The 25,676-nt window shown below is 38.3% G+C and overlaps 5 protein-coding genes across 6 annotated transcripts; 2 read left to right on the top strand and 3 right to left on the bottom strand.

The window, feature by feature from the left end:
- LOC18766679 lies at window positions 488-2,914 on the top strand. The gene is made up of 4 exons (XM_007201271.2): window positions 488-725; window positions 910-1,041; window positions 1,796-1,983; window positions 2,376-2,914. The coding sequence occupies exons 1-4, from the start codon at window positions 664-666 to the stop codon at window positions 2,564-2,566; spliced, it is 573 nt and encodes a 190-aa protein (XP_007201333.1). The 5' UTR covers window positions 488-663; the 3' UTR covers window positions 2,567-2,914.
- Window positions 4,414-7,434, top strand: LOC18768825 (auxin-responsive protein IAA11). 2 transcript variants are annotated; one of them, XM_007200390.2, is made up of 5 exons: window positions 4,414-5,161; window positions 5,800-6,110; window positions 6,508-6,646; window positions 6,858-6,919; window positions 7,004-7,434. In XM_007200390.2, exons 1-5 carry the CDS (start codon window positions 4,785-4,787, stop codon window positions 7,051-7,053), a joined length of 939 nt encoding a protein of 312 aa, XP_007200452.1. In that variant the 5' UTR covers window positions 4,414-4,784; the 3' UTR covers window positions 7,054-7,434. The 2 variants fall into 2 exon arrangements, with proteins under 2 accessions (XP_007200452.1, XP_007200453.1); XM_007200391.2 differs by having other exon boundaries at window positions 4,420-5,161; window positions 5,797-6,110; window positions 7,004-7,428.
- LOC18768808 (MDIS1-interacting receptor like kinase 1) lies at window positions 7,168-11,212 on the bottom strand. The gene is made up of 2 exons (XM_007199632.2): window positions 8,235-11,212; window positions 7,168-8,136 (listed from the first exon to the last, which is right to left on the bottom strand). The coding sequence occupies exons 1-2, from the start codon at window positions 10,888-10,890 to the stop codon at window positions 7,727-7,729; spliced, it is 3,066 nt and encodes a 1,021-aa protein (XP_007199694.1). The 5' UTR covers window positions 10,891-11,212; the 3' UTR covers window positions 7,168-7,726.
- LOC18768674 lies at window positions 13,558-18,946 on the bottom strand. The gene is made up of 9 exons (XM_007199222.2): window positions 18,657-18,946; window positions 17,867-18,301; window positions 17,449-17,599; window positions 17,113-17,354; window positions 15,844-16,799; window positions 15,374-15,729; window positions 15,028-15,294; window positions 14,728-14,933; window positions 13,558-14,613 (listed from the first exon to the last, which is right to left on the bottom strand). Exons 1-9 carry the CDS (start codon window positions 18,921-18,923, stop codon window positions 13,879-13,881), a joined length of 3,615 nt encoding a protein of 1,204 aa, XP_007199284.2. The 5' UTR covers window positions 18,924-18,946; the 3' UTR covers window positions 13,558-13,878.
- Window positions 20,274-23,899, bottom strand: LOC18767389 (bifunctional TH2 protein, mitochondrial). The gene is made up of 6 exons (XM_020569530.1): window positions 23,276-23,899; window positions 23,079-23,187; window positions 22,169-22,468; window positions 21,663-22,083; window positions 21,313-21,579; window positions 20,274-21,233 (listed from the first exon to the last, which is right to left on the bottom strand). Exons 1-6 carry the CDS (start codon window positions 23,452-23,454, stop codon window positions 20,812-20,814), a joined length of 1,698 nt encoding a protein of 565 aa, XP_020425119.1. The 5' UTR covers window positions 23,455-23,899; the 3' UTR covers window positions 20,274-20,811.

The following is a 25,676-nucleotide window of genomic DNA, read 5'->3' as shown; positions in this document are numbered from 1 at the left end:
CCTGTATTAGGGTAAATTATAACCAAACATGCCTAAAGTTAAACGCTATAATGAGATACAAACTAAAATGTCGAAGCATTAGTGAAATTTACCAAGAACAAAAACTTGGTTTATCATATTAATTCCTTTGTAATTGGGTCATGGGGCAGGCAGCCCTCGTTATCGAGAAGAACGGGATGGCTCAGTCAGAGGGGTAGTTGGGGTGTAGGCTGATGAGGGTCACCACTCCCCGTCCTATTTCCAGTTCGATGAACCAAGTGGACTAAAGAAAAAACAGAACTGACATACTCGTTAGTAGTAATCCTTTACCTCGACAAGGCAGACTAAGCTAAGGATTCGGCAGTCGAAAACTTTTTTTCATTAATTTGTAAAGTGATTAAAAGCAGTTACCCTTTCACCCGAAGTCCTCTAATCAAATATACTCCTCAATATTGGTTGTATTAAAATAAATAAATTGTAATTGGGTCATGAAATTACCCAAGCAAAAAGGAACCATGGGCCTTTTGACGAAATGGACCTCGACTCCAGATACACACTCTTTACTTTGAGAAGGACAAAACGGTCCAGTCGGTCACGGTAGGTGCGTGAAAATTGGAAGCGAAGGGCACCAGAAGTACTACTAGAACACAGCATACGCGAGAGAGGACTCAGAGTGAGAGAGAAATGCTGGCGAGGAGGTTGGTTTCGTTGTTCAACAAGAGCTCCTCAGCATCACAGATTTCCAGGTTCAAATTTATACTGTTTTTATTCAAAACCCCTGATTTCTGATCAAATTCTAATTCCCATTTGAATAGCAGCTGTTACAGCTATGGCAGCTTTTTTTCTTTCAACAACAATTATTATTATGGGCTAAACCCATTTCGTAGTTTTGTAGTTTTGAGATCATATATATGTGAATTATTGCTGCAGTTCGGCAAAGACTGTGGATGAAGGGAAGAGCTCGTTTGGTCGTAAAGCAGTGTCTTTTCTTCTGATTACGACTACGGGAGGTGTAGCTTTGAGCGCTCTTAATGATCTTGTTATTTATCAGAGCTGCAGCAGGTATTTTTCAGATTATCTGGGACTTTTTTCTCTTGTGTCTTAAACAATATGATAGATCTGTTTGTGCCTGCTCAAATAGGGAACTTGGGATGGTTGCATTGGGTATTTCTAATAACAATATGTATTTTTGTATGTGATTGGTTTTCTTAACGTTATGAAGTCTTGTCTTGTGTGTGTGTCTGCTATTTTAGCTTAGAATCTAAGCTCATTTGATTGGAAAATGTGGTTTTCATTTCTTGTGTTTGAAAATAGTTTGGACCAGTTATATGACTGGCTTTACTAATTAGATCAAACTGTGCAATCGACAACTTGGTAATGTGCACAGAATTTGAGCATTCTTGTAATGTAGTTCATGAGAAGTTTTTCGCATAAGCTTTAAAGAAACCATAGAAATTACGAGTTAATATTGTAGAGAGGGAGGGAGGGCGAGTAAAACTAGCCAAATTTTGTTTATGACTTCATCTTATCTGGAATAAATGTCTTACGTGTCAGCATCTTTCTTGTTTGGTGTGTGCTTTGTTTCCTCTACATACACCAATCATGACACAATGTTCCCACTTGAAGTTGGAAGTTTAGGCAGTTCTACTTATAGACTGTTGGTTCATTGGTAGTGGTCTGTGGGAAGAATGAGAGTTTTCTTGGAAGGGGGAAGGGGCTATATAGAGGTTGAGGAACAACCCTAAACCATTTCACTGTCCTATATGTATACTTAGGTTATGGCTTCACGTTTAATCCTTTCCTGAAAATTTTGCAGCAAGGCCATGGAGAAAGCCAGTAAGAACCCGGCAATCATAGAAGCTATAGGGGAACCTATTGTGAAGGGCTCATGGTACAATGCATCGCTTGCAGTAGCTCATAAGCGGCATTCTGTATCTTGCACATTTCCTGTTTCCGGACCACGAGGTGGGGGAGTCTTGGAGGTGAAGGCTGTACGTAATGGAGGTTCGTATTGATTTACCTACACACAAACAGATCATCGCATGTCCAGAGACACAAGCACATACACTTAAGACATACATTATGCACATGTGCTCAAGCACACTCCAGTGTTTCTTATTTTGGTATTAGGATTCTTCTTCATGCACTTCCGTGTGTGTGCTACTTGATTTTACATCTAAAACCATAACAGCTGTGCATGATTTTACATCCAAACCCAGATAATTGATAGGCATCCTTTGTTGCTCTGTACTTTTTCTCCTTGTCAATGCTGGGTCCTTTACAAATTGGCTTGTGCAGAATGTTCGAATACTAACTATAATATTTTGTGTTTGATTCTGGATTTCAACTACATAGTACATATCACTTGGGTTTTGATACCGATTTCTCTTTCGCAGATGACACCTGGCTTTCATATCTCATACCTCGTGATTGGGACATACTAATCATGGATGCCCTTGTTCATGTTCCTGAAAATGAAGTGAAGCAGCAAACAATGCGGATCGGTATATCTGACACCCCTGCTCCAGCTTGCACAGCATGTACCGGTTGTAGCACTCAAGAATCAGTGAATCCAGAGAAGAAATAAAGTAATAAACACATCAGTAAGCAAGAGTATTTGCCCATAGAAATTCTCCTTTTCACATAAACCTTCGTACAGAGTGGTACAATAGTAGAAGCTTTTCACACTGAATTACACTTGAGCAGAGTATTTTGCCTAGTAGAAGAAGATAAGAGAGCTTTGGTTGTAGTTATACATTGCAGCCCATCTCAGTTTTTCTTGAGGAAGCTTTTGGTTTTTAATCTTGGGCCGGGTTTGAGAAAGTTGAGTTGGGATGGACTGACCAAACATAGTTCCCTAGAATGTTTTATTTATTTTTTCTTGAATAAGTGATTTGGTGAAATGAAAATAAAGTTTTCAGAAGCCATTCTATAATTTCCCAAGAAAAATGTAGGGCCTAGAAGGTTTAGGTCCAACGCTAAATATTAACTTGAAGTAAAATACAAACGAAGGATATGGGTGGTCCGTCCATCCATGATAAGACAAATCTTAAAGTCAAAAAAGTTGTGTCTTGATTTGTCCCATTTGGACATGGACAAGATTGTGAAACTTCATCATTTTTAATTGCTTAATTTAATTGTCTTGTATATGGTGTCTTCTAATTATAATTATTCCTTCAAAATATCTTCTATGGTAACCTAATGACGCGTTATTAACATTTTTCGTCAGATAGAATGCATGATGATTATTTTAGAGTGCTAATTCATAACAGTTCCGTCGACAATAATAAAAGTAACTAATATGAAAACCTTATCATCATTTAGCTTATCTTAACCTAATGCAATTGATTAGTGGAGATGTGGCTTGAACTAAAGAAGATACCATTATTCAACTTTAGTTGGCAAAATTCCACATCATTTGATTGTTCCCTCTTAAATTAGAGACTTCCAAATGAGGTGTCACCATCTCACTGTGAATGAGTGTGGGGGAGCATGGAACTGTATGATAATGTGGGCATATGATATTTTTCTCCATTCCTTGGGCCCACTTACATACATGAGCCGATCCACCGTTGACGGACTTTGTCCCCCAGTACGACGCCGTCAAAGGCCGAGCTCAGGCTACGCCAGAGTGCTCCACGTGGCAAACGGACTTAAAAACGTTTCACAAATTCCCGGACCTGAAAGCTTGGCCAATCGTGTCCCTTCCCATCGTCAGTTGAGCTGTCCACATTAAATCCGATGTTTCCCTGTTCCCCACGTGTCACAAGATACGTGTTCACCAAGCGAGGGCCCCACGCGGTCCTAACTCCGACGTGTTGAGACCTGTGTTTTGTGGACCCACGTTGTCGGCTTGTCGTTTGGAGCGTATGGGTTGCGGCGGGTCCCATCTTCTGTTTTCGTTCCTACTTGAAAAACACGAGAAAATCTCGTTTCCCGTTTTTTCAGTTGGTTTCATGGTTTATATTTATAAAACTCTTTTATATAGAAAAAAATTACAGAAGCTTGAAGGTGGTTGCCTTCTAGTTTTATGAATGTACTACTGTTCGCAGACAGGTTAGGCCAGTCGATTATAATAGTGAGTCCGCTTCTTTAAATTGAAGTTCAAATAATTTATCATTTTGGTTGTATTAAATTTTTTTTAAAAGTGTTTTTCATTTTAAGATTCTTATTAATTCTAGATTGAATTTTTTTTTTTCTGGAATATCGATTATAACAGAAAAATAAAAAAACCTTCTATATATATAAAAATGAGAGCAGAGAGTAAGTAATAAGTTTGGTGTCGTCAGACGAGAACGATAAATTGAGGTAGTCTAGAAGCAAGCAAAGATATTGATGGAGGCGCATAAAGCAGACAGTAGACAGAGGTGGGTCCCTCCCGCAATGAGTATGGGTAGACCCCATCCTCTTTCGTTTTAACACCACCCACACCAAACCAAGGCAAGGCAAACACCTACCTTTTGCCCTTCTTTCTCTTTCCCAAAACCGACCAAACAAAGCATAAAGCTTTCATTTTTTGTTCAACAAATTGTGCACACAAATTTGCAGAAACGGCCGACAAAGCGTTTGATTTTTGTGTAAATTTGCGCAAAGGATCACTGCCCCAAGCAAAACCCACTTCTTCCTTTTGTTCCTTTTCCATCTCAATCACTTGCTGTAATTGAAAATTCCTCTCCAAATTGAGCCTCTCTTGAACCCAACCCTTGTCTGCTCTTTTATACAGAGGCACAAGCATATAAGTAACCTCTGGGTTCTGAGCCTCTGAGCTTTGTGATTGAATTTGAGTCAGAAGGTGAAAGATTTCAATGGAGGGTGTTTTGGGTAGTGGTGGTGGAGGTGGAGGTTCAGCTGGTGGGTCTTTGATTATGTCAACGCTGTCTAGAGAAGACAACTTGGCCATGTCTTCTGAGGACTCTTCTAGCCCAGATGAGTCTGAGCTTGAGCTCTGTCTTGGGTTGAGCCTTGGTGGAGGTGGTGGTGGCTGTCTAGGGAAGGCCCAACAAGGCCCAAGGGGTCAATATGCTAGGATCTTGACTGCTAAAGATTTTCCTTCTGTGCGTTCATCTTTGTCTTCATCATCAGCTTCTTCGTCGTCCTCATCTTCTTCTTCATTGAGCAGTGCTAATGTCACAGCTGGGACCAAGAGAAGTGCTGATTCTGTGGCAGCTGCTAATGGTGCCAGGTAAGACTTGACTCGGAAAAAAAAGGTTTTTTTGGCCTTTTTGTTTTAAAGTTTCATTCATTCATTGATGTTCTAGTTTTAGGTACTCTAGGCTTTCTCCTTCTCTTATTGCACACAATAAATTATTGTTAGCATTATAGCTTTCCAAACGTGGTTCTGTTCCATGTTAACCTTGATTTGATTTTATGACATACTTTCTATTTTTAGGAAATGTTGTTAGATTTAAGAACCTAGCATCCTGACAAGGAATCCCCATTATCCTTTAACTTCATAATTAGTATTCCATATTGGCAGTTGGTCTGGAGGCAAATAATCTCTGCTTGCTTAGCACAATGCTAAATATCCTTGATGGAAGCATTGGTTTACATCTAGGAGTTATAATACTCGTGTATATCGGAACAACACTATGGTTCTACATTATTACGCACACAATCGTATTTGTGATTTTGTAATTACCCAGAAGCATTAAAGTAGCTATTTTTCTTTTCATTGTTGTTTGAAAAAATATGGGTTGCATAGTGGTCATTAGCTGCTGTCCTTGAGTCCTATGTATTGAGCTATGGTAATTTTCTTCTGTTTTTTAAAAGTTTTTCGTTTTTGTTTTCTTGACTGATTGTATCTTTTGTTGGTTGAAGCAGTCAGGTTGTGGGATGGCCTCCAATCAGAACTTATAGAATGAATAGTTTGGTTACCCAAGCGAAATCTTCATCCACTGAAGTATTTAACTCAGTAGATGAGAAAAGTGAATGCAAGAATACTGCAGGGAAGGCAAACAGTGGAAATGCTAAGGAGAAAGGGCACCTGAGGGCCTCCCTATTTGTGAAGGTGAATATGGATGGAACTCCAATTGGGCGGAAGGTTAATCTAAGTGCACAGAGTTGCTATGAAGCTCTAGCACAAACATTGGAAGATATGTTCGATGGACCCTCTATGCATCTGAACTCAATACGTTAGTAATTCTAGCCTTTATATTTTGATATTCAAAATTGAAGAGTTCATAGGGTTTGTTAGTTTTTTGTTTCAAAATCCAGGCTACTCGAATTTGAGTTGCACAATGATCCTTCTATACACTGTGGCATCATCTTACCAAGCTCTCTTGGAATGCCAATTAAATGAAGAAAAAATGAAAATTGAGTTTTTTATTGGCCAAATTTTTTCTATATAGGAAAGTTGAAAGTTATTGGTTTCTTGAATATGTTGGGATTCAAGATAAATGTCATATGCATAATATCTATCTATCAATCAAAATGTATGGTTTTTATTTGGACAAGATAGAATTTATTGATATTAGCTGGACGAAGTCTTTATTTCACTTTGACTGATGGTTGTATGTTATCTATACTCAGGTTCAGGTGGTCAGGAGGAGCACGGTATAATGGCAGGAGCAACTAGACCATCAAAGTTGCTGGATGGATCATTTGAGTTTGTGCTCACTTATGAAGACAAAGATGGAGACTGGATGCTTGTTGGAGATGTTCCTTGGGGGTAAGCTTATCAATTTGGGGCCTGTGTTTGTGCACGCGAAATACTATAGTTGACTTCAGTAATTGTGCTTGTTTCATCTAATTCTTATAAATTCTGTTTTAGAAGAATCAGGTATCAAAAATTTTAAAACCCATCTCTGACTACAGTATATGGTTTTTTGAGTTATTGGTTTTCTCAACACCTTATTCATTTTTACTTATTTTGCCTTCAGGATGTTTCTTGGTACTGTGAAGAGGTTAAGAATTATGAGGACATCTGAGGCTAATGGGCTTGGTATGTAGATGTGAATGAATCATCAATTTTGCCTCCGAAAGCTACTGCTTTACCCAATACTGACTCTGTTAGTTTAATTTGCAGCTCCAAGGCTACAGGAAAAGAATGTGAGGCAAAGATGCCAGCCGATATAGATCCATTTCTCATAACATAGCAAGAAGAGACGACTTATGGTTGAAGATGTACAAAGTGGATGAAACTTATAGTTGGAGCTTTTGGAAAGAAGAGAGAAACCTTTTGGTTTTTTGGGTTCATTTTTGGTTGCTATCAAATGTTATTTCATTTTATTCTTGGTATGCCTTCTCTGAGAGTTATCTCCCTGCTTTTTCAAAGCCACAGCCATCTTAATTTTCGATGTCATAGTACTATATATATACATATGCTGCATACTTTGGTGATGATGTTGTTGAAGTTGTATATATGGGGGACGCACTCAAATCCCTCTGCCTGTTATAGCAGAAGGGCTGTTTTCGATTCCCCTTGTTTAATGGAGATAAGATGTTTGATAATGAGAATGATCAATGTTGTTGCGGGGCTTATTGAAACTGAAATTTTACACAACTTCTGATACAGACCAACCAGACCCAAAAAGAAGGCGAACAGATGCAGAATGTTTTGTAAGAATAAAATGTCAATCAGATTGGAAAAAATTAAGCTCTGACTTATTTTGTACTTGAGATGTTATTCTAATAATGAGATATATGAACTATTGTTTACAAACATTAACAAAACGCAATCTTAATCTTACATACAGCATGAAAAATCAAAATATTAACAGCCAAATAGGGAAACTCAAAATGACTGTCCTTAGAGAAGGCCATTTACAGGTGAGGTGCTAAACACAGGCTGGTCTTTGTTGGTTGCATAAGCTTCATTCTTGTTGCTAATGCTTTTCCTCCGAGGCTTTGCCTCTCCAAGCATGGTTATGACATCCCTCATTGAGGGCCTGTCCTTGGGAAGCTTGGCAGTGCAAAGCAATGCTATTCTAAGGACTAGGAGCATCTCTTCTTGAACATGCAAGCAATTTCCTACACTGGGGTCCAATGCTTCTTCTAAACTCTTGTTATCCCTAATCTTCCCCCGAATCCATTCCACAACGTCTACCGATTCTCCGAACTCAGGGTCTAATGGCCTCTTTCCGGTGAGAAGCTCCAATAGAACCACACCATAGCTGTAGATATCAATCTTTTCATCAATCTTCAATGTGTATCCATATTCTGATCAAGTAAACACAAAGTCACAAACTTGTTAGTGACAAGAAACTTACCGAAATGTGTAAAAGATTAAGATGTGAAACTAGAAGGTAGAAACTCACCAGGGGCTATGTAGCCATACGATCCAGCCACCATGGAAACTGTCTCATTTTTTCGAACCATCATCCTTGCCAACCCGAAATCAGCAATCCTTGCATCAAGGTTTGCATCAAGTAGTATGTTGTTGGACTTGATGTCTCTATGTATGACTGGTGGGTGACAATCATGGTGGAGATAAGCGAGACCTTGAGCGACACCAACTGCGATGTTGTACCTTGAAACCCAATCTACAAGTAACCTCCCTGCTTGCTTGCCATGCAGGGTTTCTCCTAGGCTGCCATTGTGCATAAACTCATATATAATCATCAAATTGGTATCATTGTTCAGAAATCCTAATAATCGAACAATGTTTCGATGCCTTAGCCTCCCCAAGACATTCACTTCCCCAACTAGATCATCACTGCTTCCAGTTTCAACGTCTGTTGCCGGTCTCCATAACTTTTTAACTGCCACAACTGTGTTTGATCTTGATATCTCCGCCTTATAGACAATCCCAGTAGCTCCCATTCCAATCACATTTGACTCCTTCACACAAGCCAGAATGTCACCACTTGTGAAACCAAGCCTCTGGAATGCCATCAATCTCCATGGCCACTCTCCCTTGCCAACTTCAAAACTATCTTCGAAGCAACTTCCATTAGAATACCACCTTTTGTACAGAGATCGAGCACCAAAAAGTGCAATTCCAGCTGCTAAAACCGATAAAATCCCAATAACCCATCCTGCAACAATGTTCCTTGTGTGCAAGCTCCTATGCCTTGATGTAAATGCTGGATTTCGCATACACGGAGGGAGGACACCACCACAGAGACCAGCATTGCCCACAAGGTCACTTGGGTTTATTGTTCTAAGCACACCATTTGCTGGGACAGGACCTTCTAGCTTGTTGTATGAGACATTGAGAGTTTCCAAGGCTGGAGAGATTCCAAAGTTTTCTGGTATTCCACCAGTGAGAGAGTTATTGGATAGATCAAGAATGGACAATGTGGGCATCATGGAGATTGATTTTGGGATATCTCCAGTCAATTGGTTGTTCCTAAGGTTCAAGCTTACCAATTTCTCACATGAAGCAATGCTTGCTGGAATGGTTCCTGAGAAATGGTTTGATGAGAGATCAAGCACTGAAAGTGAAGGACAGTCCTGGAATTGGTCTGGGATCTCTCCTACTAAGTCATTATTTGAGGCCATCAAGGTTTGCAAACTTGGAGCAGAAAGAATGGTAGAAGGAAGAGAAGAATGGAGGTGATTTCTAGAGATATCAATGAACGAAAGTGAGGTAGAAGAAGAAATGTCATCTGGGATTACACCAGTGAGATTGTTATTTGCTAATTCTAACCTCTGAAGCTTGCCGAGCTTGCCAAGACCGATTGGGATTGTCCCAGAAAGAAGATTGTTCTGCATTCGAACACGGACAAGTGAAAGGCATGTCGATAAGCTCACCGGAATTGGACCTGTGAAGGCATTGTTGAAGAGGATGAGCTTGGTAAGATTGCCCTTATTGCACAATGTTGATGGAATCTCACCAGAGAATGAGTTGGATGAGATGTCCAACCACTGCAATGGGGAATTTTTACCAAGATCACTTGGTAAATGACCTGAGAATGAATTGTTCCATAGCTCAAGAACACTTAACTGAGTCAAACTTGCAAGTCCCAAAGGGACTAAGCCTGACAACTGATTACACATTACATTCAGAAGCTGCAAATTCTTCAGCTCACCTATCTCAGCTGGAAGTTCCCCTGATAACATGTTATCAGAGAGATCCAGCAATTTCAATGAAGTAATGGTTACCATTTCTGGTGGGATTTTACCTTCAAAATTGTTCTTATACAAGAACACAGTCTCCAGTAGATTAAGCCTGCCTAAGTCAGCTGGAATCTCACCACTAAGATTGCCAACTGCCAAATCAAGATACTTGAGGTTGGTGAGATTCCCAAACTCCATTGGAATTCCACCTTCAAATTCATTGTACCCAAGAATTATGCTTTCCAATGAGGAAAGCTGGCCAAGCTCTGATGGGATTTTACCAGTGAGGTTATTCCCAGAAAGCCCAAGAAACTTGAGCTTCTGCAAGTTCTTGAAGGACTTTGGAATTGAGCCTTGGAAGAAGCTCCCTCTAAGATCCAGAGTCTCAAGCAGAGTGGCATTGCCAAGATCCTCAGGAAGAAAACCAGAGAAGTTGTTGCTTGAAGCATTCAATGTTTTCAATCCACCTGCTTTCCCAAGCCCCCATGGAAAGTCACCAACAAGTGAATTCTGACTGACATCAAGGCTCTTCAATGCTGTGAGATTTGCCATGGATTTTGGCAAAGATGAAGAAAACGCACTGCAGCACAAGTTGAGAGAAGTGAGACCATTGAGCCATTGGATGTCATCTGATACAGGGCCACTGAGATTCATGTGAGAGAGATCAAGCCTCTCAACATGCCTCTCAGAGTTGCACCACACACCAGTCCAATTACAGTGAGCTGCTTCATACTTAGCCACATTTTCTGGCAACTTCCAATCTTTGAGGCTGTTCAGTGGATCAATCAGACCAGCTTTTATTGAAAGCAAAGCAGACACTTCATCATTAGCCACAGCAGCAAAACCAAATGAAGAACAACCAATGAAACAACACAAAAAGAAGAAAATCAAGAACTGGGTTTTCAAATGCATCTTGCAATGCTGCTTGGGTTTTGTTAGTTGGCTTAATCTCTCTGACTTTCCACCATTTTCACTCTCTGAAACTGATACAGAGAAGGTGAGAGAGTGTAGTGGAAAGAAGATTGGCTAATGTATATGTGTTGGTTTATAAATAAACAATAACTGAATTGGTGGATTGATTTGTTTCTAATAATAGTTTTTTTAAAGGGCTCGTGAGATCTTGGGCACTGCAATAGCTGTTAACTGCAAGTAATGACGGGGAAAGCTTTGGACTTATTGGAAGTTTCTCCGACACCAAACATGGGATGGAGAATGTGGTCATACCTCTCTCTCTCTCTCTCTCTCTCTCATGCAGTCTAAGTGTTCTTTCTCTTTCTGTTATTTATCTGTTATCATATTTGGTCAACTTGAGTGAGTTATCATAATCCCATAATGAAAATTGTTTGATTTTTTCCCGTAATTCTTTGTCTTATCTAATTATTTCTTATAAATTAAAACTAATAGGATGAAACAGTAAAAGGGTTTATCCAGTATTGGGACTGGGGGAAGTTTTGATCCCAATAAGAAATGGATCATACCTTTTTAATTTCTAGAACTCAAATTGGAAAACCAATGTGATGCAAACGATAATGTACTTTTAAGTTAATCTAATCGACGGAAAATGGGATTCAAAGTTGAGTGTAAGGAAACAGACTCATTACTCTTGGTCGATTGACCTAACCCAATTATGCAAATTTTTCTTTCATTCCCATAAGTTGATTTATGCATTTGGGAAGTTGAAATGCTACATGCATACTATCTTTATGTTCAAGAGCAATAATTAAAACAAGACTTATTTACAGCAGTTTCGAATATCAAAGTAGACATTAACCGTAATTTTGAAGGGCATTGTTCCTTAAAACAGTTATACCTGGGACATGGAAGTTTGGGACAGATTTTTCTTAAAAGCCACTTTATCTTAAGCCTTACACAAAGGATGTGTTGGAACCAACTCCAAAAGTTACATGCATGAATGATTTGGTTTCATCTCAAGCTTTTCCTGCTTCAGCTTGTTCTATAGGGTAACTTCTATTCTAAGTATGACAAAGATTCAGAAAATATTGTGCCTAAAATGGATCCATCATCGCATGATTAAAAAGAAAAATATCAAGCGTGTGTATTTGCTAACATCAAACCCAAATGATAATTCTCACTAGTTTGCTATTAAAAAAAATTTACAGAGTTTATGAACCTTCGTTTTCCCACTTTTTAATGTCTCAAAAAGAATAAAAAAAGCAAGGCCAGTTCATACCCATGATCGAATTATATGGTTAATTAGAACTCAATAACTCAAATGAACATGTCATTTATTCCTCATGATTGATACGAGAGAATCTTGCCATGTTACAGGGTGAACCAAACATTTAAACAAAGCCAAAAACTCTGCTCTCTGTTTAAATATATTACAAATTGATACGGGCCATACCCATACCTCAATGTTAATATGCAGGGCACCTTCCTATTACTTAGTGCACTGCACCCCCCTTTGAAAGATTGGTAGTTTTACATTCTCTAGGAACATTTGTAACTCAAGTGGTTACGAGTATTTATGCTTACACTCGAGGTTCTACATTCGATTCTCTCTACTTTAATATCGCTTGTATAAAAATAAAAATTTACACTTCTAAACAAAAATTCTATAAAACACACCCAATGGGGAGTGCCCCAAGTGAATTATAAAGGAAAAAAGAGTGGAAAAAGCGAGGAGCAAACAGGAGGAAATGGAAGGAAGTGATGTGCATCAGTGGTGGTCTGAGCTAAGCCCCACCTACTGCCACTTCTCTCAGATTAAATTTTTTTTTTTTTTTTTTCCCCTTTTTCTTTTTTTCCTTCTTTGTTATTATACTGCCAATTTTCACATGGACACATGTAGAGCAGTACATTTAAAAATAGTGGTAATGTCATATAGTGGCACTTTTTATAATTCAACAAATACTACTATTTCTGCTCTAAGAACAGATGGGAAACCCATGTGAAAACAGCAGCTTCCTTGGGAAGAAGAACCTCCACCCTATTATTGGAGAGAGAGAGAGAGAGAGAGAGAGAGAGAGGTTTGTTTTGGGTGCCTTAAGAGATTATTGGGTTGATTGATTTTTGTTTTGTTTGTGATCTTAATCTTACCTTCTCATCTGAAGAACCCATGGGAAGAATGTATGGATGGTTGTATGCTTTCACATGGGTTTATGCCAAGGCACACCAAAAACCAAAACTTTCATGATTGTAAAGGGAGACTTTAAAAAAAAAAAGAAGGGATCACAATGCTTGTGGCTGCACGTGTCCCACATGCATGAGCTGGGGTCCATAATGTTTTTGGGACCCACATTTGGTTTCACTATTTTTAATTGAAACCCTAGTGCATGACAATAATTCAAACCCTATGTGCCATTTTTGTGTGGTTTTGATCGACTCTTGAACAGGTTTTGAACTATTTGTGTTTTATTATTGTCTCATCATTATTTTGGGTTTCATGACTTTATAAGTGAAAATATTGTTTTGAATCTTGAGTTGAGCAGGTGGCTTATGCACTATATACAATGTTACTTTTTGAATATGTGAGAGCAAAACCCTCATCAAGAAAAGTTAGATGCAAAAGTTTCTTTTTTGATATATATATATATATATATATTTTTTTTTTTTTTTTTTTCACACTAATGCTGAATAAAAACTTCAAAGTCTAATTGTTTAAGCCAAATTAAAACCCATAACAACAAGCCCCAATTGCAATTTTTTTGGCCCAAGACTCCCTCTTGGGCCTCTTCCTTCTCATGTAAAAAAAATAAAAAATAAAAAAAGGCAAAATTTGACCAAAGAACTTCAGTATTGAATCAGTGTTTCATTGTATTAAAAAATTAAAAAATTAAAAAAAAAAACTCTAAAATTAAATCTCCAACGTATACACTTTAATTTTTTTTTTTTTTTCTTTTTATAAAGATTTCTTCTCCATCCAAATGAAAAAAACCATTATAAAAACAATCGAGCCAAGAGAGAAACCAACAAAAAAGCCAGCAGAAGAACAACAAAAGGAGAGAACCAAGTAATTCCAAATCCTTCTTCATATTGATATTGATTAGCTTCTGAATCAGAGAAGACTTTCTTCCCCTCAGCAACATTGATATGAACATTTCTTCCTTGCTGCTCATCACCATCAGCCAATCTTATATGAGACAAAATATGAGGAAACACCTTCTCGCAAGACTCTTCTCCAATCAACAAATCCGAATGCCCAAAACCCTCCACAACAACCCTCTCATGCCTAAACCCTGGCTGGTGCAGCTTCATGTATTTATGAGCAAGAAAAGAAGTCTGAGGTGTCACAAGGAGAGGCCGCCCGCCAGATATATAGAGTGTTGGGAGAGCCATTCTTTGTGGGTGGATCAAATAGGAGTTGCTGCCATTGCTGTCCACTATAAAACCGGAGTTGCATATCTTTCTGAGGTGAGGAAATGCTGCCATTGGAAGCCTTGTTGAGCTTTCCTTGTTCAACCACTGGTGCACTGTTGGACTTATGTTTTCGTGCCAGAATGCGTTCCCAAATATGCCGGAGACAACCTTACATTCACTGCATCTGCATCTCTCATACCGGGGTATCAGGAGGGCTATCAGTTTCAGGAGCCTATGCCGTGAGCTCACTGGTGGTGATGTTGATGTTTCCACAAGAGGAAGTGTCTTGTTATTTCCAAGTATCAACATTGATATCTGCATATACATACATTTATATAAATTATAAAGAATTAGATAATCATCCTTCGTTGAGTACATTACCAAATCTAACACCTGAACTTTGAGTGAGAGAGAGAGAGAGGGGCTCACTGGGAGCAGAGGAAGCCGCATTTTGACAGTGGACAAAGCATTAAGCTTGAAGAACATGGAAGAGTTGGTGCAAGACAGAGAAGCTATATGGCTAGCAGAGACATGACCTCCCATGAGAGCTATGTGTATGGCTAAGCCTCCAACACAGTGTGCAACTACATGCACCTTTACGTTTGGTCCAAGCAATTCAAGCATCTTATTAATGGCTGCAAATTATTGATTCAGAAAAGTGGAAGCAATTAGAAAATAAATGCTCAAGAAATATAAATGTATATGATTGATCTATGCTCTTTTAATTACCAGCAGGGATATCAAATCTTCCAACATCTTCAAGGGTAAAAGTGTTCGAAGGATTCAGAACATGCAGCCTTGATTGTAACAGCCATGTTTCATGCCCTTCTTCAATCAAAGTTCTGACCAAGTCATTTGGCTCTGTTGGCAGCCAGTAACTCTCAACAGCATATCCATTAACAAGAAGAATCGGGTTTCGTTGTTCATCTGATCCTCTAAGTTTTGACAAACTTTGCTGGCACTTCCATTGCCTGCAACTGATAACCACTCCATCCTCTGCATGCACACATAGATTTGAGTTTTCGGGCTGGTAAATCATTTCGATTGAACTCAAATTTTTGCGACGTACACATACCTGTTTTTATATCGTGAAGAGTGCTGCTTGGATAAGAATATTTATGCTCACAATCTGACAGATTAAAGTGCTCTTGGCTACCTCGAGGTATCTGCAAGAAATAGGTTCTGAAGAGAGTCCCTGAGAGGAGGCTTAAGAACTTTACTTTCTTGTTTCCTTCAAAGCTCACGAGGCTCTTAAGAAGCTCCATCATGGAAATACTAAGCTCCCCTTTTAATATGACCTTGTCATGATCATCATTCTTTGAGCTTTTGTCGGCAACTTTTTCAAATGTCACATGGAGTGTGGTAGCTTCCCTCCATGCATATGATGCAAGGAGATAAGGATTCATTATCTTTCTCCCCTCTAGAATATATCTGCATACCAGAATTAACATATACAGTCAGGTTGAATTTTGGTCAAAATGTATGGTTCAAACTCGCATTCTAGCAAAATAAGTCTAACAAGAGAATATTACTCTTCGTATATACCTTGAACCGGTAGATGCCACAAGATGAAGATGATAACGCATATAGTGTGTGTACGGAGTTCTGGAATCTACTTCACACAAATTTACATCCCCGTCTATGATATGTAAATTATCCTTCTCAAAGCCTCTAAATTCTACATGCCCTCCAACTTTCCCTCTTAGAAGGGGATGAGATTTCCCATGAATATTAGTACCCAAGTTCCATTCAATATCAGAGTCCTTCTGGTCCTCACCATGAGGGTTCATCTTCATTTTGAGATAAGCTATGCATGGCATGCCCCCAACGTGACCTCTCATGGTTTCTTTAAACGTGACAACCGATCTCCGGCCATTATCTATAGTCTTAGTCTTCTCAATGAAGGAATCTGGATCTTCAACACCTCCAAGATTATTAGTACCTTCTCTCCTGATCTTGTACTCCAAAACATCCTGCACAAGGTGCCTACTTATATGCTCAGCTGCAGTGGCAATAGTAAAAGATGGGTTGATGCCAATGGAGCATGGGATCAAAGAAGCATCACACACGTAGAGGCCTGGATGCACCGTGGCCTGAGGGTCGAAAATCTGCCCCTTGGGGTTGCAAACACCATGTGAAGGACCTGATGATGATGCATTGCACCCACCTAAAAGATGGACTGCTGTGCTCCGGTATTTTGACATGAAGAGAACTCCTCCTAGTTTCTGAGTGAGCTTTTGAAAGACTTTGATTTTTCGTGGGAGAAGGGGATCACGAGGTGGGATAAAGCTGATTTTGTTGGTGCCCTTCTCTAACATGATCTTGCCATCACTCTCATCATGTCCCAATGCAAGAAGAGCCACTGCTTGAGTTGCTTTTAAACCCATTGCAAGTTTTATCTTGTCTAAAATCCCATGAAAAACCCAATATCCACCAGGCCATCCATAGGTTAAAATTCCTTTGAATAGAAGGTGCGGATAAGCTGTTGGAAGTATAGCATTCTGCATGTTGATCATAAGGAGAAATTAACCAACTATCGACTTCCTAGATTTTTCACGACACACAAGAAAACATAATTAATAACCACTATTTGGCGCAAGAAACATAATTAATAACCACCATGTGGCACAGGATGAGGTGACTAAAAGCACTATTAGTACCTAATAATAATAGCTAATAGTTATGATTCCTCATCATGTGTGACGGATGTCAGTGACTATTAACATTGTTTTTTTGTAGTGCGCGCATTGCTAAAATATTAATACTAGCAACCAAAAGACAATAAATAAAGTATAAACTAAGAAGTCCCCAAACCTGGATTGTAAAACCCATTGATGAAGTGTAAGATGTTGAGATGGAGGGTCCTGGCCTTGCTTGAAATGGAATCTTAAAGAGCTCCTTCTTATCTAGTCCATAACCATTCAATGGCGTCGAGCTTCCCGTGAGATAAGCAACATTATTTCCATTGCAGCTGAACCCTGAGCCAAGAGCTTCTGAAACTCTCAGCCCTCTCATTTGTGACTGAAACAGGATCTCAGTCGTGCCAAAAACTCCCCCTTAAAAAAACACATCTATAAATTAACTTGTTAAAATCTTCCATGGAGACCAAAATGTCCACAAGGTATACGTAGTACTTTTGTTGTTTCCTACCTGATAGGATTACAAAATCGGATGTCACGTAATCAATCTCATTCAAATAAACACGCCATCTTCTCTTTCTACTGCCACTTTTGCCCTCATTGTCGTACGTGTTTCTAATCACATACTGCACTTGGCATTGAGTTTTAACAATGCATCCAGCCTGCTTCACAAGAAGTTAACATTTGTATTGGTTTTAGTGGTTAACTTATATGGTAAGATATAAACCTCTCTTGACATCCTAAATATTAATTCATGCATATATAGGGTTATCACTGACACTGAGACTTTATTAGAACTTGTAGCCATCATGGCCGGATCAGGCCTAAAAATCCTAGTTAGCTGATTTATGAGCCTAAATATATTTTTATTGTACCAACCAAAAAAAAATTAAATATCATATAAGGGGATGATTATAGATAAGACATGCCTGGATTGCTGAATGTAGATAAGTTTTGTCGTTAGAAGCTTTGGCATTATAAGGACATCCAGAAACACAATTTCCACAGGCCAAGCAGCTCCCCATCTCTTGAAGTTTCGAAGTTTCAGTGCTTCCTGGACGTTGATCTTCAAAGTCAAAATTCACAGTCAGCTTCACAGAAGTCTCAGAAGTTTCTCCGACCTCTTCTTTTATGGCGATATCTTCCAAGGCCTGCCCAACAGAAAACTTCACAGGAATACTTTGTATTTTGAGCATGGCTGCAGCAGACGCCTCACAGTGATCCCAGTTCTTCTCCCAGTCGTTTGGCCATTTTGGATGTCGTCTGGCCCGAACTGGCGTTGGCATCATAACTCCTGCGTTCACCAGTGAGCCTCCACCAAGCCCACAACCCACTACTGCTACAGAATCATTTTGCTCGTATACCTACACATACGACATGTTTTGTTCAGGCTATTGATTTTCAACTTCATTTGTTGATCCCCGTAATAAATCACAAAATGATATGTTTCTACTTTGTTTCTTTTATTAAGATTAATTTTATAATGACCGGATTTCGCCCATCCTCATTGAAAAAAGAAAATTGATTTTATATGCACATACTCCATACAGTTTCTACTTATTTATTCTTTTTATATACAACTATGTATCTATCTCTCTCATCACTCGTCAAGAGAACCGAATTACCTTCTAAACCCGAGGATACCACATGCTATTGAGAATAAAACAGTAATTGTGGAAAATGGAAACCTGAAATATTTAAGGAAACACGTGTACAGACCTGGATCAGCGCATCCTTGGATCCAAAACTAAGGCCTAGGTTCCGGCTCTCCATCCTCAAAGATGACAACAACTTGAAGCTGTCAGTTGGGAAATCTTTAGATTCCCATCTGCGGCCTTTCTCAAGTAGACAAACCCTTATGCCTGCAGCTGCCATGGACAACCTACAAGCAACCACAGAACCACCGTAGCCGGACCCCACAACCACCGCATCATACCCTTCTTCTTCTTTCCCATCACCATCAAAACCTCCTTGTAACTTCTCCATTCCCCTTAGGGAAAATTCACTCAACCATATGCACCAGATGACCTTTCTGCATTTTCTTCTTTTAGCATAACCCTGCAGCCTATATATACATTCAACAAATTGTATAGTCTCTACTTGAGGCAAACTGAGGTCCTTTTTTCTTAGTGCATACTTATGCGCTATTGACCATTCTCGTTAAATTCCGTGTCATGTTTTCTTTCTTTCTTTCTTGCCGTCTTTTTTTTAATCCCTGCAAGTCATATATGACTTTAACTAGCTATAATATTACTGTTATTGAGCCAAAAAAAAAATTACTTGATAGGATATCACTCATTTCGAATACGAGAAATGCTAACAAGACTTGTTCAAAAAAGAGCTTATACATGGATTTGTTGTCACCTTCGCACAATGAACATGAGGTATCAGCAAACAAATACATGTAGAAACTCTTTTTTGAGTAAATTTGGTTAGTATTTCTCTCATCGTACAAAATTGGTTTCACAAAATTATTCACAGTTTCTTTGGATGAAATATACTAGTTTTGATTGCTTCCAACTAGTTTGGTTTCTTCTCCAACTAGTTTGGTTTCTTCTGGCTTTTGGGTCATCAGTCGTGACGGAAGCTTCCATACGTTGAACTCTTCCTATTTGTTGGGCTAATTAAAATTTGTTGACATTTTCATGGCTTTAATTAATAAAAGATTGGATAGCTAGCTAAAGAATATCTAACCCAACCGCTACTAACATTTTTTTTATGCAGAACCAAAAATGTTGACAGATGAGGAAAATTTTACAACTATGAGCCTCTGGTTTCCCACTTTGTGTGTCTGAAACAGCAATGACAGAAAATAGATACAGCTTATCTTATAGGACATTTGAATAACTTATGGACAACTAGAAAAAGGGGAAAAGATCCAAGTTAGTGGGGCTTCAAGGGCAGCCTATCACTTTGCATCAAATGTTGGTAGAATTCTATAATAACCATTTGATCAAATTGATTAGTAGTTGGATTATATTGGTTAATTTGATTCAACGGTTAAAAAATAAGACGTCATGGGTCTTAAAAGTCCATCACTATAAAACGACTCTCAAACATTGAATGGATAAAGTTAAATGGGTTATGAACTTACGATAATGACCACCATCCATCCATGTACCTTTCTTAGAAACTCATGATGTGAAGCAGCACCCACCTTACAAATTGGTTTCCAGTACTTTGAGGTTACCCAGCCTAATGCCAAATTAGTTGGCAAAAAATAAAGACTAATGGCTAACTTAGCTAATTAGAAACTTCAATTGGTTATTTTATTTTATTTTTTTGGTTCAAACAACTTCTATTGGTTAAGCCCAATTAAAACCCATGACAAGCTCCTTTGGCAACCCATTACCCAATCTGAAATTTTTTATTCAACACCTACATATGCCATGTGGCAAACAGTAGCCAAGTTTATATCATATATACTTCCAAAATTGCTTCTCCAATCCAATATATCATCAGAAGCAAATGAAAGGTGTAAAAAATAAAGAATAATATGTGTTTGATGTACAAATTTCACAGACAAACAAATTTATATTACATCTTCTTCTCTTTGTCTCTCCTGCCAGAAAGTTGCCATTGAAATCTTTCTCAACACCAACTTGCTTGAACCTGCAGGATATAATAATCTAAAGAAAGCTGAAGTTGAACACAAATAAGTAGGTAAATAAAGGGATAGCCTTTTCTTTCTTTTTTTCTGGGGCAGTCCCTAAAAGAAAAAGAGGGGCTGGCCCGCGGCACTCAATTGAAAATACAGCCACCAACTTTCTATATGTATAGCCTACTACTAATACTATGTTGTTTCTCTTTGAGAAAAGATAAGAGAGAGAGAGAGAGAGAGAGAGAGAGAGAGAGAGAGCAAGAGAGGTGGCTTCTATGTACCCAAAATGAATGCCTGTATTTCAGCCCAACTAGACACCGTATAAAGAACACCAGACAATGGTTTCCACCAATTAGAGGCACAATCTTGATCAGCAAGTTCTTTCTGCCTCTTCACCAAGCCAGAGAACAATGGGACAAAGGAAACACCAAAATGATCACCTAGTCTCCTTAGGCTTGAACTTGAACCAACTACAATGCCTATATCTGCTTCAAGCAGGCAAAGCAAGTCACCCACTGAGCCTCCAATGTAAACTGTCAAGTGTTTATTGCCTTCGCCCCTGCGGTCGATTAGGACGTCGTTGAAGACTTGAAGCTTTTCCATGGGAGACTCCATCTTCTTTACAATTTCACCAGTTGTGACAGATTCTTGATAAACCAACTCATTTGAATGTACATTCAAGACATTCAAATCTCCTGCACAATTGAAATTAGATATCAATTGAATATATCACTTTTAAAAAAAATGTGTACAAGGCATTTCGAAATAGCATACCTGAAGAGAAAGCTGATACAATGAGGTCATTACACCAGCAGTATGAAAGCACATGAACATCAGTTTTCAGATTTTTATTTTTCACAATCTTCTGAAAGAAGCTTCTGCAACCATCTTGCAGAATGAGGCTCTGTCCAGCCCTTTTTATATCCTCCGCATTTAAACCCTTCAACACTCCTGACTGAACCACCCTTTCATTTGCCTTTCTCTCAAACTCCGCAAGTTGTTCAAGCGCGCTACACAGACGTTCATAATCGAATTCTTCCACTGCAAGATTTTAGGAACATAACGTTTAATTTCATGCTAAGCATCAACCAAAATCAAGTCTTAATAATTAGTTTTGATCAAACCTCTCTCACTGGCCACAATGCTTTCTACACATTGTTCAAATTGTTCAGTGTATTGGGTTGAAAGAACATCCCATGTGCTCCTTAAGTCTGCTGATGGCATCCGAGCAAGTTGGGTTTGATCAGATCCATCCATATCAGCCTTTGGTGCTGTTATGATCGCAATCTCAGCCAATATGGCAGCAGAATCAAAAGCAGTGCATGCCAAATCAAAGTCACAAAGTATCGTAAGATGGCGTTTGCTAAAGTCATGCACCCGAGACAAAGGAACTACAGATTGCTGATCAGAAATTGGTTGAGCAGCAATAAAATCTACTTGAAGCTTCATAGCTTGATGATAGAGCTTCTCTATAATCTCAAGCTCCTCACCAGTCAAAGAAACACTAAGTTTATCTAGCATGTCTTCATTTTGCAGGGCTATTTCCTGAAATAAATACTCTTGTTTGGTCATTAAAAACTTTTTAAAACAAAGAGTATCAAAAAACACTTTGATTTATAATCAGAAAGACCTCGAAAACTTGAGACGAATAATTTTCTATCCAGCTTTTGTAAATGTGAGTGCTATCTTGATCAGGATTTATAATGCCTTGGATCTCAGTACTGATGAAGGCATAGAGTCTCATACAAGGAGCCAGAGCAGCAAGTGTATATGCAGCAACCTTGGTCTTTTCGAAAGGGGTTGCGATTTTGTCCAGAACCGATCTTTCTCCTTCAATTTTCCCTGATGCTGTTGCAAGCAAGAAATCTGTGTATTTGGTTGTTGCAATGTCTTTAGAAATGTCCTCATTTGGGAATTCAAAACCCCATTCCTGCATAATATGTTCATTTCATTCAAACTACATGTACTGAAACCAGAACTAACTAACATGAATTATGAACACAAAAATGGAGCTAAAAGTAGCAGAGATTACAATAAACAATTCAAATTATTGTGAACAGTTATGGGAAATATTATAATTGATGAATATCTGGTGATGAAAATGATGATTAATTATAAGGCAAAAGTATTATTAGTGACCATGATTATGGTGATAATATATAATGATGAACACCATGATTCATGCAGCTATTATTGCAGAACAACAACATTAAGCAATCCATGTGAAAAGTTTTTAAAAGGAAAAATGCAAAGAAATAAAAACTGATATGATGAGCTCAGCCTGAATAGACTAATTGTCCACTAATTACGGAAACAAAACAGAGTCTTAATCTTAATATACGGTTGCATTTCTGGCAAAGAAACTATAACAAAACAATTCAAAATTTTCCCTTAATTTATGTGCAAGTTTTCTCGGCAGCCGAACAGAATCTAAGAAAACTAGCTCTGTGCCAAGCAAACATATATACATTGTAAACAAACAAGAAAACAGGGGAGGAAAGTCAACAGAGAGAGAAAGAGACGAGAATCTATTGACTTACTCGGACAAATGTGTCGTGCATTTGAAGCCTGCCGACGGCACGTTTTCTCAAATCGCGTAAACCATTCTTGTCGTCCTCATCATCAGCACAATCTTCCGCCAATTCATATCTGAGAAAAATAAACAAAACCCATTACTCAGCTTGGGTGTCTCTATCAAAATGACCAATATGGGTGTATTTATATGCTTATAACATACGCGAGAACGAAGGCTTTGAGAAAATGGAGGTCCTGAGAGATGAAATGGCGAAAGGTAGTTTCAGAGTGCAGAGTAGCAGAGGCTAAGCCAACGAAGAAGGGAGTGTAGAGAGAGAAAACAGAGTCGTCTCTGAACTTGAACCACAGCCGTCTGGCTAGGCCTCCTTCGTCTATGGCCATATTCTCTATCAGCTCTAGACTTCTTCTTCTTCTACGTACGATTTGGACTGAGCAGCAAAAGTATATTAATATAAACAGATACGAGAGAGAGGGAGAAAGAGAGAGAAAAAGGGGAAAGTTTGGTGGAATTGGATTGTTTCGTTGTTGTTTGATTGTTGAAGTCTGATTTGTTTGTGTGTATTTGTGTGTATATATTTATAGCTATAGCCTATAGGGGGTCTGTGTGCAGTCCAATATTGCGGGAGAAATAAGGCAACGTCTCTTAGCCGCCGGGTCAACGTAGAAACATCTTCAACATGCCCCCTCTGTTTGTTGGCTTCATCCCTTGCGTCATCATCTTTTTGCTACTAATATTAATTATATTTTACCCACTTTTCTTTTCTTTTTAACATAATCCATTGTGTGTGGATCATAAATTTAACGTAACTGTGGATCATATATATATATATATATTATAAGTGATATTGGGAGAGCGGAGAATTAAACTTAGAATCTCAGATACATGATTAAATGTTCTTAATCACTTGAACTACAACCCTTGTTATTATACATATATATTTGTTAAACTCTCAACATTTCATTTGTTTTTCTAGTTTGGGACCTTTTAATCATGGTTCTGTTGATTGTTTGGATTTCTCATAAGTAGCTGCAAGTTTGACCAAATATATATATAAAATGGTGTTCATCATAGTAGAACACTGGTGTCTCTCTTGAGTAGGAAGTAATGCTCTACATGATCATAAGTTGGGTGACAAATCTAACCACAAAACCTTTTCCTCTCTTCTTTGGGTACTTGTTTTTTTTTTCCCCTTCTTAGTGAATTTGCAACCTCCTTTATAATTAGAAAGAAAAATACCACTATAATGAGGAGCTAATTAAGTGTACGGCAGCATTAATATTATACGACAATACAGTAATGTGGGTCTCATTATCCGTACGGCTATAGCCCTCCATTGTATCCCAAAATCAAGGTTATAATAAGTGCTCCAATACTTCTACCTATGCGTGGCACCTTCTCCACTGCACAACATTTTACAAGATGGCCATAGGACGGTAGTAGCAATGGAAGTTTTCAATTTTGGCGTTGTGACATGTTTACATGGAAATGTGGCACACTAGTACTCCTTTATAACCCACCTAAATGTTCATAAAAGTTGTACGACCTGCATTTTGTATTTGATTGTCTAAAAGAATGTTACGATCAGTCGCATACATCTTTTATCTGATTCTAATTATTCACAATGCATCGATGATTAGAGTAAGTACAAAATTAATCCCAACGCGTAAAGCGATTGAGTCTAACAATGCTATGACGAGCCAATGCCGCCATGGTTCAAAATGACCACTCCCTTGATTTCATCTGCCAAAAAGCAACCGCCGAAATCAATGTGTTACGCGGTAATGTTTGGGGCCATCTGACTTTGACTTATCAGAAGGGAAAGTGGCTCGAGTTGAGGAAGAGTCGGAGTAAGAGAGAACCCTAGTCACGATTCATGGTCACATGATTAACAAACTAAATTGTTCTTTTCATTCAATTTTCAACAGTTGGATTGGATTGCAGCATCACCTTTTATTACCAACCAAGAAGCTCTCTCTTGTCGGCCTCTGACTTGGAATAGTCTATGTGCTCATGAACATATGTAATTATCTACTCTCTCTCTTTTTTTTTTCCCTTTTTTTCTTTTTTTAAATTTAACGTAAATAATATGTTTTTATTTTTATTTTTAGAAATTTTGGAATTAATTTATAATTCAGTCAAAACTAATATATATTAAACGTGTTTATTAATTCACGTTATTGCATATATAATTCCCAAAATTTCACTCCATTTTACATGTTGAAAACTCAAAAAATATGTATAGAGATATGGTTTCATTTTCAGTTCTCTTTGTTTTCTTATTGTAAAAAATTATGGAAAAGTCGTGGGAGAGTGGAAATTAGAGCCGTAGACGACACACTAGGATGATTAGGCTATCAAACATCAAATAAATCTCTAACAAGTAGGCATGGCTTGTAAATGATTTGGCAGATGCTGATATCATAGGATCATATCGAATTTATCCAAAATCATATTAAATACAACAATAATTAGATTGATTTCAATCATTAAGCTAATCATATCAAAACAATGCTTAATTTTGAGACTCTAATGATGTGGCTAAACATAGGAATTCACTTTATTGTTGATTTCTAGTGTGCATATGTGGGTTAGACATATTGGT

This window comes from Prunus persica, chromosome G8, assembly GCF_000346465.2.
Source record: "Prunus persica cultivar Lovell chromosome G8, Prunus_persica_NCBIv2, whole genome shotgun sequence".
Taxonomy (NCBI): Eukaryota; Viridiplantae; Streptophyta; class Magnoliopsida; order Rosales; family Rosaceae; genus Prunus; species Prunus persica.
Note: the sequence above shows the minus strand (reverse complement) of the source record. Positions and strands in the feature narration are given on the sequence as shown.